This window comes from Pseudorasbora parva, chromosome 22, assembly GCF_024679245.1.
Source record: "Pseudorasbora parva isolate DD20220531a chromosome 22, ASM2467924v1, whole genome shotgun sequence".
Lineage (NCBI taxonomy): Eukaryota > Metazoa > Chordata > Actinopteri > Cypriniformes > Gobionidae > Pseudorasbora > Pseudorasbora parva.
The window spans coordinates 40456334-40471333 of record NC_090193.1 but is presented as its reverse complement, the minus strand read 5'-3'; the positions used below and the strand labels follow the sequence as shown (position 1 = coordinate 40471333).

At 41.6% G+C, this 15000-nt stretch overlaps 1 protein-coding gene across 4 annotated transcripts in view; it reads left to right on the top strand.

Annotated features, from left to right (window-relative positions):
* The window catches only part of mafgb (v-maf avian musculoaponeurotic fibrosarcoma oncogene homolog Gb), a 41246-nt gene extending 26688 nt beyond the window's left edge, over positions 1-14558 (top strand). For 3 of the 4 annotated variants that reach the window (XM_067432242.1, XM_067432243.1, XM_067432244.1), the window contains exons 2-3: positions 6753-6818; positions 8078-14558. In XM_067432242.1, coding sequence (XP_067288343.1) covers positions 6753-6818; positions 8078-8548 — 537 coding nt within the window. In that variant the 3' untranslated portion in view covers positions 8549-14558. The remainder of the gene's footprint in view (positions 1-6752; positions 6819-8077) is intronic. The other variant, XR_010900842.1, reaches the window with a different exon arrangement.
* The last annotated feature ends 442 nt before the right edge of the window (positions 14559-15000 follow it).

Sequence of the window (15000 nt, the reverse complement as noted above, 5' to 3'; positions counted from 1 at the left end):
AGGTCCCCTGTTAGATAGTAAATCACGACGTTATTCAATCATTATCGTTATTCGGTCATTATTGAATAATGAATATGTTACACACACACACTGACTCAGGTCCCCTGTTAGATAGTTAGATTGGAGAGCTATTTCTGCTTGATTTACCCTTTAAACTCAGGTATTGCTGTAAAAACTCTAAATCTTTGCAGTGTGTTTGTGATGATAAGAAATGTCACAGCAAACACAGAGGCGTCGTGATTTACTATCTAACAGGGGACCTGAGTCAGTGTGTGTGTGTAACATATTCATTATTCAATAATGACCTGCAATTAATACATTAGAGAGCTATTTCTGCTTGATATAACCCTTTAAACTCAGGTATTGCTGTAAAAACTCTAAATCTTTGCAGTGTGTTTGTGATGATAAGAAATGTCACAGCAAACACACAGGCGTCGTGATTTACTATCTAACAGGGGACCTGAGTCAGTGTGTGTGTAACATATTCACTATTCAATAATGACCTGCAATTAATACATTAGAGAGCTATTTCTGCTTGATTTAACCCTTTAAACTCAGGTATTGCTGTAAAAACTCTAAATCTTTGCAGTGTGTTTGTGATTATAAATGTCACAGCAAACACACAGGCGTCGTGATTTACTATCTAACAGGGGACCAGAGTCAGTGTGTGTGTAACATAATCACTATTCAATAATGACCTGCAATTAATACATTAGAGAGCTATTTCTGCTTGATTTAACCCTTTAAACTCAGGTATTGCTGTAAAAACTCTAAATCTTTACAGTGTGTTTATGATGATAAGAAATGTCACAGCAAACACACAGGCGTCGTGATTTACTATCTAACAGGGGACCTGAGTCAGTGTGTGTGTAACATATTCACTATTCAATAATGACCTGCAATTAATACATTAGAGAGCTATTTCTGCTTGATTTAACTCTTTAAACTCAGGTATTGCTGTAAAAACTCTAAATCTTTGCAGTGTGTTTATGATGATAAGAAATGTCACAGCAAACACACAGGCGTCGTGAATTTACTATCTAACAGGGAACCTGAGTCAGTGTGTGTGTGTAACGTAATCACTATTCAATAATGACCTGCAATTAATACATTAGAGAGCTATTTCTGCTTGATTTAACCCTTTAAACTCAGGTATTGCAGTAAAAACTCTAAATCTTTACAGTGTGTTTGTGATGATAAGAAATGTCACAACAAACACACAGGCGTCGTGATTTACTATCTAACAGGGGACCTGAGTCAGTGTGTGTGTGTAACGTAATCACTATTCAATAATGACCTGCAATTAATACATTAGAGAGCTATTTCTGCTTGATTTAACCCTTTAAACTCAGGTATTGCTGTAAAACCTCTAAATCTTTGCAGTATGTTTATGATGATAAGAAATGTCACAGCAAACACACAGGCGTCGTGATTTACTATCTAACAGGGGACCTGAGTCAGTGTGTGTGTAACATATTCACTATTCAATAATGACCTGCAATTAATACATTAGAGAGCTATTTCTGCTTGATTTAACTCTTTAAACTCAGGTATTGCTGTAAAAACTCTAAATCTTTGCAGTGTGTTTATGATGATAAGAAATGTCACAGCAAACACACAGGCGTCGTGAATTTACTATCTAACAGGGAACCTGAGTCAGTGTGTGTGTGTAACGTAATCACTATTCAATAATGACCTGCAATTAATACATTAGAGAGCTATTTCTGCTTGATTTAACCCTTTAAACTCAGGTATTGCAGTAAAAACTCTAAATCTTTACAGTGTGTTTGTGATGATAAGAAATGTCACAGCAAACACACAGGCGTCGTGATTTACTATCTAACAGGGGACCTGAGTCAGTGTGTGTGTGTAACGTAATCACTATTCAATAATGACCTGCAATTAATACATTAGAGAGCTATTTCTGCTTGATTTAACTCTTTAAACTCAGGTATTGCTGTAAAAACTCTAAATCTTTACAGTGTGTTTGTGATGATAAGAAATGTCACAGCAAACACACAGGCGTCGTGATTTACTATCTAACAGGGGACCTGAGTCAGTGTGTGTGTAACGTAATCACTATTCAATAATGACCTGCAGTTAATACATTAGAGAGCTATTTCTGCTTGATTTAACCCTTTAAACTCAGGTATTGCAGTAAAAACTCTAAATCTTTACAGTGTGTTTGTGATGATAAGAAATGTCACAGCAAACACACAGGCGTCGTGATTTACTATCTAACAGGGGACCTGAGTCAGTGTGTGTGTGTAACGTAATCACTATTCAATAATGACCTGCAATTAATACAGTAGAGAGCTATTTCTGCTTGATTTAACCCTTTAAACTCAGGTATTGCAGTAAAAACTCTAAATCTTTACAGTGTGTTTGTGATGATAAGAAATGTCACAGCAAACACACAGGCGTCGTGATTTACTATCTAACAGGGGACCTGAGTCAGTGTGTGTGTAACGTAATCACTATTCAATAATGACCTGCAATTAATACATTAGAGAGCTATTTCTGCTTGATTTAACCCTTTAAACTCAGGTATTGCAGTAAAAACTCTAAATCTTTACAGTGTGTTTGTGATGATAAGAAATGTCACAGCAAACACACAGGCGTCGTGATTTACTATCTAACAGGGGACCTGAGTCAGTGTGTGTGTGTAACGTAATCACTATTCAATAATGACCTGCAATTAATACAGTAGAGAGCTATTTCTGCTTGATTTAACCCTTTAAACTCAGGTATTGCTGTAAAAACTCTAAATCTTTGCAGTGTGTTTATGACAGCAAGAAATGTCACAGCAAACACACCGGCGTCGTGATTTACTATCTAACAGGGGACTCGAGTCAGTGTGTGTGTAACGTAATCACTATTCAATAATGACCTGCAATTAATACATTAGAGAGCTATTTCTGCTTGATTTAACCCTTTAAACTCAGGTATTGCTGTAAAAACTATAAATCTTTGCAGTGTGTTTGTGATTATAAGAAATGTCACAGCAAACACACCGGCGTCGTGATTTACTATCTAACAGGGGACTCGAGTCAGTGTGTGTGTAACGTAGTCACTATTCAATAATGACCTGCAATTAATACATTAGAGAGCTATTTCTGCTTGATTTAACCCTTTAAACTCAGGTATTGCTGTAAAAACTCTAAATCTTTGCAGTGTGTTTGTGATTATAAGAAATGTCACAGCACACACACCGGCGTCGTGATTTACTATCTAACAGGGGACCTGAGTCAGTGTGTGTGTAACGTAGTCACTATTCAATAATGACCTGCAATTAATACATTAGAGAGCTATTTCTGCTTGTCCAGTCCATGATTTATTTTATTTTTGTAATTGGTGCAAGAAATCAAATCTCACTCTTAAAATCTCAAGAACAAAGTATTTCGGGGGAATTTTAGAGAGCAGAAACTATATTTGAATAGGCAGCTAATACAATCGGGCACAAATGTAAATGCATTGGTGTACCTGACAATAATCTTAAATGAGAGATGTGGACTGATCATATACTGTAATTATGAAGACACAACAGAGAAGGTATTTCTTAAAGAAATGACTTTTCTGTAATGTATTACGTGTTATGTCTAAGGTATATTGTGTGTGTGTGTGCCTATTGTGATACCAGATGCCTGTGTAAACAAATTAACTTATTTTAATGTGTTGACTAACATACTAAAGCACAAGAAGACTTGTGGACTAACTAAGTGTAGTGTGTTACTTGATGTTACATCTTGTAACTTTATTGCGACTGTGTAATAAATATATTTAAAAATAAGCTTCAAAATAAATGGCATTAAAGTATATTTTAGGTTACAAATAAATACTTCTCAGTACATTCAAAAGAACACAGTTATTATAAAAAGACATATTATTACTTGAGACATTATACAGTCTGTACGAAGCTTAACTGCATTTATTATCATTTAAAAAACAATGTTATTTATTTGTAAAGACATGTAATGGTGGAGATGGCATATATATATTATATATATATATATATATATATATATATATATATATATATATATATATATATATATATATATATATATATATATATATATATATATATATATATATATATATATATATAATATATATATATGCCATCTCCACCATTATATATATGTATAGAAGACAGACTTGACTGCCAGCTCACTTCACATTCACACACACACAGCTCCACTGCAGACTAATGGAGGTCCCCTGTTGGATAGGTAGACATCGGTCACACACACACACACACAGCTCCACTGCAGACTAATGGAGGTCCCCTGTTGGATAGGTAGACATCGTTCAGGTCCCCTCTTGGCATGTTTTTAAAAAAATAAAAAAATGCTTATTTGAAGTTATATTGTGAATAAGGACCTTAAAAGAAAATTTTGTATGTAATTTTTGTTTCTTCAAAATGACTAGAAACACAGGTCCCCTCTTGGATAGTGTAGAGTGATAGTCCCCTCTTGGTAATATAGACGTGTATGTGTGTGTGTGTGAGAGTGAGAGAGAGAGAGAGTCATGTGGCTTCCCCTGCTGATGTTGTGACTTTCCTTTTGATGTGATTCTATTCATAACTTCAAGATTCATGACAGGGTCAGAGAAGCCACTCGTGTGTGTGTGTGTGTGTGTGTGTGTGTGTGTGTGTGTGTGTGTGTGTGTGTGTGTGTGTGTGTGTGTGTGCATGAGTATGAGTGTGTGTGAGTGCATGTGAGTAGGTGTGTGTGGGACCGTGTGAGTGAGTGTGAGTATGAGAGTGTACGAGCTACTGTGTGCGTGCATAAGTGTGTGAGTGTATGTGAGTAGGTGTGTGTGTGTCTCAGATGAAGGGCGTCTGAAGTTCCTCCGAGGACACACAGGTTAATATAATGACACACAGTCTGTTTAATATTCATCTGAGAGGAGAGGACACCCGCCGCTGGACGCACAAAACACATTAACTCTGATAAAGGACTTACGCCGTCCTCTGAGTGTGTGTGTGTGTGTGTGTTTGTGTGTGTGTGTGTGTGTGTGGAGGGCTGCTGTTGCTGTGGAAATGAGGGATTCTACCTCCTCACTGACCCAGAGACATTGCAAACAAGATAGAGGGAAGGTTTCGGGACCCAATCTCAAACACACACACACACACACACACACACACACACACTCAGAGGAACTGTCTTCATTCTCTGTTTAACTGATGTTTGGTGTTTTGTAAACAATTCTCATTGTAGATGTGTGTGTGTGTGTGTGTGTGGGCATGTTTTTGTGACATATGAGGACACAAATGTGTATAATGCCATGGGTATGACACAGGTATTACAGGAGAGGGTGAAATATGAGGACATTACCCATGGCCCCACTTTACAAAAGGCTTATAAATCACACAGGAGGAGTTTTTATGAGAAAGTAAAAATGCAGAATGTGTGTGTGTGTGTGTGTGTGATGGGTAAGTTTAGGGACAGTGTGTGTGTGTGTGATGGGTAGGTTTAGGGGCAGTGTGTGTGTGTGATGGGTAGGTTTAGGGGCAGTGTGTGTGTGTGTGATGGGTAGGTTTAGGGGCAGTGTGTGATGGGTAGGTTTAGGGGCAGTGTGTGTGTGTGTGTGATGGGTAGGTTTAGGGGCAGTGTGTGTGTGTGTGATGGGTAGGTTTAGGGGCAGTGTGTGTGTGTGTGATGGGTAGGTTTAGGGGCAGTGTGTGTGTGTGATGGGTAGGTTTAGGGGCAGTGTGTGTGTGTGTGATGGGTAGGTTTAGGGGCAGTGTGTGTGTGTGATGGGTAGGTTTAGGGGCAGTGTGTGTGATGGGTAGGTTTAGGGGCAGTGTGTGTGATGGGTAGGTTTAGGGGCAGTGTGTGTGTGTGATGGGTAGGTTTAGGGGCAGTGTGTGTGTGTGTGTGTGATGGGTAGGTTTAGGGGCAGTGTGTGTGTGTGATGGGTAGGTTTAGGGGCTGTGTGTGTGTGTGTGTGTGTGTGATGGGTAGGTTTAGGGGCAGTGTTTGTGTGTGATGGGTAGGTTTAGGGGCAGTGTGTGTGTGTGTGATGGGTAGGTTTAGGGGCAGTGTGTGTGTGTGATGGGTAGGTTTAGGGGCAGTGTGTGTGTGTGTGTGTGTGTGTGTGTGTGTGTGTGTGTGTGATGGGTAGGTTTAGGGGCAGTGTGTGTGTGTGATGGGTAGGTTTAGGGGCAGTGTGTGTGTGTGTGTGTGTGTGATGGGTAGGTTTAGGGGCAGTGTGTGTGTGTGATGGGTAGGTTTAGGGGCAGTGTGTGTGTGTGTGTGTGTGATGGGTAGGTTTAGGGGCAGTGTGTGCGTGTGATGGGTAGGTTTAGGGGCAGTGTGTGTGTGTGTGTGATGGGTAGGTTTAGGGGCAGTGTGTGTGTGTGATGGGTAGGTTTAGGGGCGTTTAGTGTGTGTGTGTGTTTGTGTTTCTCCTTGTTCTCGCCCTTCACCGGTGCTGGTAATCCCCTGGACCGCGGCCCAATACACACTTCCTCATCCTCGCTTCTCCTTCCTCTGATTGGCTGCGGCGGCTCGGAGGCAGAGAAGGTGTCGTTGAAGCTCCGACCGCCGCGACCACAGAGGAAGTCAGAAACAGGAAGTGGTGTCAGAGCGAGATCACTTTCACTGATCCGGCTTTTCCCCGATCCTCACACACGTGGCAGAATACCTCGGAGCGCTTTTGCTTTCTGTTTCTCCTCCGCTGCGCTCCATCCTCTTATCCTTTCACTCCTCCCATCATTCCCAGTCTAACTCATGTGTGTCCTGTAGATCTGCGTGGCTGGAGCGGTTCCTCGTGGCATGACGACCACTAACAAAGGAAACAAGGCCTTGAAGGTGAGCATCTCTTTACTCTGGTGATGATCCGTCTGACACACTAACTCACGCACACTCACACTCACTCAGACACTCACGCACACACACACTCACTCACACACACACTCACTCACTCACTCACACACACACTCACTCACACACACTAACGCACGCTCACTCACTCACTCACTCACACACTCACTCACGCACGCTCACTCACTCACTCACACACTCACACACACTCACACTCACACACACACTCACACACACACATGTTTGTTTTTGTGAATTGTGGGGACATTCCATAGGCGTAATGGTTTTTATACTGTACAAACCGTACTTTCTATCCCCTTACACTGCCCCTAAACCTACCCATCACAGGAAACATTCTGCATTTTTACTTTTTCAAAAAAACTCCTCCTGTGTGATTTATAAGCATTTTGAAAAGTGGGGACATGGGGTAATGTCCTGATATGTCACCATTTTCTGTAATACCTGTGTCATACACATGTTATTATACACATTTTTGTCCTGATATGTCACAAAAACAAGCACACTCACTCACACACAAACACACACTCACTCACACACACAAACGCTCACTCACTCACTCACTCACTCACTCACTCTCTCACTCACTCACTCACTCACTCACTCACACACTCACTCACTCACTCACTCACTCACTCACTCACACACTCTAACTCACTCACTCACACACACACTCTAACTCACTCACTCACACACACTAACACTCTCACACACATACACACACACACACACTCTAACTCACTCACTCACACACACAAACACTCTCACACACACACACACACTCCTCTCGTGTCGCTGATCAATGCAACCCAAGATGAGTCCGACTGAAACACACAATAACACTTTTAACATTAGTCTACATTAGGCGTGCGCTTGAGTAAATGATGACCGCATTTGAATAAATTAGCATAATAATATTTATACATAGTCGTAGTTTTTGTTATTTTTGGACCCAAATGTATTTTGGATGCTTCAAGAGACTCTAATTAACCCACTGATGTCTCATATGGACTACTGTGATGATGTTTTTATTCCCTTTCTGGACATGGACAGTATAGTGTGCATAGACTTGCATACGCTCTCGGACTAAATATAAAATATCTTAAACTGTGTGTGAAGATGAACGGAGGTCTTACGGGTGTGGAGCGACATTAGGGAGAGGAGTTAATGACAGACATTTCACTTTTGGGTGAACTAACCCTTTACCGTTTGTCCCCGGTGTTGTTCAGGTGAAGAGGGAGCCCGGAGAAAACGGGACGAGTCTGACGGACGATGAGCTGGTGTCCATGTCGGTCCGCGAGCTCAACCAGCATCTGCGGGGCCTTTCCAAAGAAGAGATCCTTCAGCTGAAGCAGCGCCGGCGGACCCTAAAGAACCGGGGCTACGCCGCCAGCTGCCGGGTCAAACGGGTCACGCAGAAGGAGGAGCTAGAGCGGCAGAAGGCGGAGCTACAGCAGGAGGTGGAGAAGCTGGCCTCGGAGAACGCCAGTATGAAAGTGGAGCTGGACGCGCTGCGCTCCAAATACGAGGCTCTGCAAAGCTTCGCCAGAACTGTGGCCCGGGGGCCCGTTTCCAACGCGGCCGTCCCCGTGTCCCCCCGCGGGCATCTGGCCTCCGTCATCGGGCCCTACGTTCCCGGAAAGGTTGGGGCCACCAGTGTTATCACGATAGTTAAATCCAAAACCGACTCGAGGTCTTAGTACGGCGTGCCGAAGAACGGTTGGTCAGTGCATGAGGGTTTAGGTGCGGGACAGACCTTCAGAATTTGCTCTCTAACGTGGCACGAAAGCACATCTAGGACGGTTTATTCACTTGGGCTTCCAAAACAATCTCCAAAATTACACGACTAAAGGCCCTTTCACACCGGACGCGTAACGGCAAAGCTAAAAAGCGAATATTTCGCGTCAAAACCATTCACATCAGCCGCCACACGAATTTGCGACGTTTGAGAATTCTAAAACATTCGCAGCTGAGAAAACACGGACGCTTCATCGTTCAGTGAAGACGAGCTTTATTTTATTTAAAAGACTGATCAGAAGGTTTTGGGTGCAGCCAGTCTGAAGCGGAGGATGCTAATCTTATACATGAGCTAAAAATGTATCATGGCCGGTTTGAAAGTCTGTGGGACAATTTAGGGAGCTCATCCAGAAACACAAGTGCATCTGACGAGACTAACACCGTGTCCTAACTACACGACGACGACGCGTCACGCGATAAAAGGCGTCTTTTCCATGTTAATTACCGTTTTTGTCCTAACCGGCCGCGATGGCGACACACGATGAATCTATTTGAGAAACGGTTTCTATTTTTGTGCGACGTTGCGGCTGGAACGACAACACAAAACATGGCAAATTTAATCTCAGGTAGTGTTTATGTGCTTTATTTAATGTTAAACGCGTGAAACGTTACTTTGAATATCATTTAGCGCTTCCAGCTTTGTCATACTAAAGGATAATTCACCTCAGATCTTGATATTAAACACATTAAAACAAAAGCGTTCAAACTGTGAACACACAAGTATTTTCTATGACAACGATTGTTTTAGTGAGTCCGTATGTATTTTAGTAGTTTAAATGGTGTAATATTTGTGAATTTGATAATGTAGATTTATTAATTTCCTTGCTAGTGCTGTCAAGATTAATCTCTGGTGCACTTTCCGCTAGAGCTCCGCCCACTCACTGTTCTGATTGGCTGAGGTTTATAGAGCTCCGCCCACACGCTATTCTGATTGGCTGTGGTTTAGAGAGCTCCGCCCACACGTTGTTCTGATTGGCTGTGGTTTATAGAGCTCCGCCCACTCGCTGTGGTTTAGAGAGCTCCGCCCACACACTGTTCTGATTGGCTGTGGTTTATAGAGCTCCACCCACTCACTGTTCTGATTGGCTGTGGTTTATAGAGCTCCGACCACACGCTGTTCTGATTGGCTGTGGTTTATAGAGCTCCACCCACTCACTGTTCTGATTGGCTGTGGTTTTTGATTGATTTGTTGCATCTCGTAGTCGCTTTGCGCCTGGTGTGGACGAACAAGTTGCTTTTTTTTGCTGGAATCTTGTCGCGTGTAGTTCGGACACGGTCACAATGTAAACATTTCAGTGCTACAGACGTACTGACGGCAACACGTTCACTTTCCATAATCACGGACACAAGGTTTTGAAAAAAAAATTAAACAATTTATAACTCAAAAGGTTACGTTATTGCCGTCTGTAGCATACAGTGGGCAAACACAGCTGCAGGGTTACAGCTTTCGTAATCTCATGACAAACGCCACACCTGGCGAAGGTTAATGTTGAGTGAATAGCTTGTGACATCAACTGGACATTTCGTCAGCTTTGTTTCCTTGTTTCTGATTGGTTGAAGCCGTTTCTGTCGCCGCTAGATAAAAAAAAAAAAACGGCATCGAAACAGAAAATATAAATGTCGTTTTTTCGCCGCAGGGCATTCGCGTTCGGTGTGAAAGCGCTCATTACTCAAACAGCTGATCAAAAAATAAAACCATCGCGCGAATTATTCGCACGTCAAAATCGCGTCCTGTGTGAAAGGGCCTTAAAGTCTAAAAAAACATGCAGCCAAATTCTCCTGCTGGTGGATGTGTGTAACATTGCTGTGAGATTTGTAATTTTGTACAAATATTGCCGACTTCGTATTGTTTTTTTCACATGGGGTCCAAGTGTTCTCTTGATATGTGATCATTCAGTGTTTCTGTTGTTGTACTTTTTATACAGAGTTGTGTTTTTTTGTTCTTTGGATATGCTGTTTCGCCATTTTTCCGTCCTTTTTGTTCACGGACTGCAGGCACAAAACACTTTAAACCGTTCCGAACTCTTCCGCCGACTGGAACTGAAGGAGAGAGTATCAGCCAATGAGAAACTCCCTTTACCTGAGCCTAAGTTATGCACTGACCAATCACTGACGGGGAGGAGGAGTGGAGGCGGAGTCAAATCAGCTGATGTTGTTCATATGGTAGCTATCAGAATCTGCCACCAGTTTATGTGCACCAGTCGTCTGTTTTCAAGACAGGAGATCGTTTTTATCGGCGAGGCAATAACACGTTAAATGAGGTTTGTGTAGCTGCTTATTTCATGTTGTGTAACCTTCGCGGTGAACGTTATGATGTGTCTCGTTGTCTGTAAATCCAGAGAATGCATCATTCACTGTTGAGATTCGATCAAAAATGCTGATTCATCTAGTAATGAAACAAATGAAGTCTTTATGAGTGAGTCACTGAATCATTCACTCAAGATTTGTTTTTAAAAACACAGATTCATCCAATAATGAAACGAGTGACGTCTTTATGAGTGAATCATTGAATCATTCACTCAAGAGATTTGTTTAAAAACTGATTCATCCAGTAATGAAACTAGTGAAATCTTTGATTGAGTCATTGAATCATTCACTCTTGAGATTTGATTAAAAATGCTGATTCATCTAGTAATGAAACAAGTGAGGTCTTTATGAGTGAGTCATTGAATCATTCACTCGAGAGATTCAATCAAAACACTGATTCATCCAGTAATGAAACAAGTGAAGTCTTTGAGTGAGTCATTGAATCATTCACTCAAGAGATTTGATCAAAAATGGTGATTCATTTGCTTTGTGTAACTGCTTATTTCATGTTGTGTAACCTTCGCAGTGAAGGTTATGGTGTTTCTCGTTATCTGTAGATCCAGAGAATGAACAAACAGAATGAGATATGGTGAAAAAAAAAAAAAAACAAGTTTCTGTTCCTGAGCGACTGACTGAAAGACATAAACTGGTGAAATCTCACAAGCTTTACCATAACTTTGTTGCTGTGACATTGCGTAACGTATTCTAAGAATTTTTGTCTATATGGTGGAGTCTTGAATTTTATATAAAAAATGACAGAGTATCTTGCATTATTTATAAAACATTTAAAAAAAAGAATTCTAAAGTTGTTTGATAGCTCTCTTTTTTGCAATTGTACCGAAAGTGGCTTAACTATTGAAGTCAATAGCTTTTTCTAGTGACTAGGCGCGTAAAACTGTGGACTAGCGCGTGTGGTGTGATTTGTACTGGTGAGGTGGCGGTGTTGTTTACGACGTGGATGTGATGCTCTTATCTTCTGATTTCAGCCCAACGCCGACGATAAACGCCGCTTACCCACAATCCCTCTCGGAAAGTTTGTTCGTTCCATGTTTAAGTGGGCGCGACACAAACGGAGGAGGGAAAGCGGCCGCATCGCCTGCGTTTGAGTCCTGTGATTTTAATATATTTTGGTGTAATATGTTTCTATGGTATATTTGTTGTTGTTTTTTTCTTCTTCTTTTTGTTGTTTTCTTTAAATGCCAGGGAAGTGACTCATTTAAATGCACTGATTTAAACACTGAGGTCTATGGTAATGATCAAAATAGAGCAAATTACATTTTGAAAGTAACTTGGTGCTTCAGATAAAATTGTATCAATTACATCGTTACACCAGTAGGTGGAGACAAGAGACTGTTAAAATGTTTGTCATTGAATGATTCACTCAAGAGATTCGTTCAAAAATGCTGATTCATTCAGTAATGTAACAAGTGAAGTGTTTGAGTCATTGAATGATTCACTCGAGAGATTCAATCAAAACGCTGATTCATCCAGTAATGAAACAAGTGAAGTCTTTATGGGTGAGACATTGAATCATTCGCTCAAGAGATTTGTTCAAAAACGCTGATTCATCCAGTAATGAAACAAGTGAAGTGTTTATAAGTGAGTCATTGAATCATTCATTTAAGAGATTTGTTCAAAAATGCTGATTCATTCAGTAATGTAACAAGTGAAGTCTTTATGAGTGAGACATTGAATCATTCGCTCAAGAGATTTGTTCAAAAACGCTGATTCATTCAGTAATGAAACGAGTGAAGTGTTTATAAGTGAGTCATTGAATCATTCATTTAAGAGATTCGTTCAAAAATGCTGATTCATTCAGTAATGTAACAAGTGAAGTCTTTGAGTCATTGAATGATTCACTCGAGAGATTCAATCAAAACGCTGATTCATCCAGTAATGAAACAAGTGAAGTCTTTATGGGTGAGACATTGAATCATTCACTCAAGAGATCCGTTCAAAAACGCTGATTCATTTAGTAATGAAACAAGTGAAGTCTTTATGGGTGAGACATTGAATCATTCACTCAAGAGATTCATTCAAAAACGCTGATTCATCCAGTAATGAAACAAGTGAAGTGTTTATAAGTGAGTCATTGAATCATTCATTTAAGAGATTCGTTCAAAAACGCTGATTCATTTAGTAATGAAACAAGTGAAGTCTTTATGGGTGAGACATTGAATCATTCACTCAAGAGATTCGTTCAAAAACGCTGATTCATTTAGTAATGTAACAAGTGAAGTCTTTATGAGTGAGACATTGAATCATTCACTGATGAGATTCATTAAAAAATGCTGATTCATCCAGTAATGAAACAAGTGAAGACATTGAGTGAGTCATTGAATCATTCATTCAAGAGATTTGATCAAAACACTGATTCATGTGCCACATCTGATTCAAAAGATTTGAACTTCTCATGTAGTGATTTCCCGCCGCACTGATCTGGCATTTTAAGAACCAATTCATCGTAGGCATATTTGTACGACAGTTTTTTTAATTTATTATCGATGTAAATCAACAGAAATAACTTCCTCTGACTGGCTAATCTGTGAAATCGTTTTGTAACAAAGTCTTTGCTCCATCTCGGCATTGCTTTCGTAACCAATGGTAGCGGTTTTGTGGCGTGTCTGGCATTGTATAGGCGGTTTTGAAGACAAAAAAAATTCTTCTAGCTTACTCAAACGATGATGACGATGATGATGATGACGATGTGATTTCCGTTGAAGTGTTCGTGTGTCAGGTAGCACTACTGCCCAATAATGACGCTCCTGATGATGTTCTCCGATCTCTCTTCCAGGAGGTGTGGCTTGTTGTCGTTATGGTCGTCGTGGTGACTTGTGATCCTTTGAACTATATGCAAATCAGCTGGCGGTAGGGAGGGGTCACGACCTCTCGGTAGGAATGTAGTTTTCTGTCCTTAAAGTTGTCGTCCGTAAAAGCGCAACATTTCTGCAAAAAAAAGGAAAGTGATTGCCGTCTAGATTTACCCAACAAGGGCTTTGCAACTGAGAATTTAAAGGCGCAGTAAGCGATTTCTGAGAAGCACTGTTGAATGTGAAAGTGTCACAACACTCATAGCCAATCAGCAGTAGGGGGCGTGTCCACTCATTAGGGGGGCGGTGCCTGTGTAGTCAGTCGGCAGTAAGGGGCGTGTCCACTAATTAGGGGGGCGGTGCCTGTGTAGTGAGTCGGCAGTAAGGGGTGTGTCCACTCATTAGAGGGGCGGTGCCTGTGTAGCCAGTCAGCAGTAAGGGGTGTGTCCACTCATTAGGGGGGAGGTGCCTGTGTAGCCAGTCAGCAGTAAGGGGCGTGTCCACTCATTAGGGGGGAGGTGCCTGTGTTGCACAGTGTAGCCAGTCAGCAGTAAGGGGCTTGTCCACTCATTAGGGGGGAGGTGCCTGTGTTGCACAGTGTAGCCAGTCAGCAGTAAGGGGCGTGTCCACTCATTAGGGGGGCGGTGCTTGTGTTGCACAGTGTAGCCAGTCAGCAGTAAGGGGCGTGTCCACTCATTTGGGGGGAGGTGCCTGTGCTGCACAGTGCAGCCCATCAGCAGTAAGGGGCGTGTCCACTCATTTGGGGGGAGGTGCCTGTGCTGCACAGTGCAGCCCATCAGCCTGCATAGTGTGTTTGTGAAGTTTGGGGGAGGAGCTATCAAGATCGGGGCGTGTTTGTAGTGGTGATTTCAAATATCAACAGCGTTTCTCAGAAATTGCTTACTGCACCTTTAATGTCTGTACTTTAATTTGAATGAGTCTTTTCCCCTCCTGTTAGAAACAGTGCCGTGTCCCAGGAGGCCATTAGCTTCTCAGCAGTAAAGTAAGACAATCCTGTAGCCGAAACACTCTCATCTCTTTAAAATCACTCCAATCTGCTTGTAGTTCTTAATGAATCCAATTGCGCTGTGATTTGACGGAGGTCAGAGACTCTGTGTGCGCTCCCAAGCGTCCGGCCGGCCTGTTGCCGGGCAAAGCCTGAACTCCCTTTGAGGAGGCTTTGTCCTACTTCTCCCGCAAACTCTCAGACTTCCACATTATCTTGACTTTTATTCGTT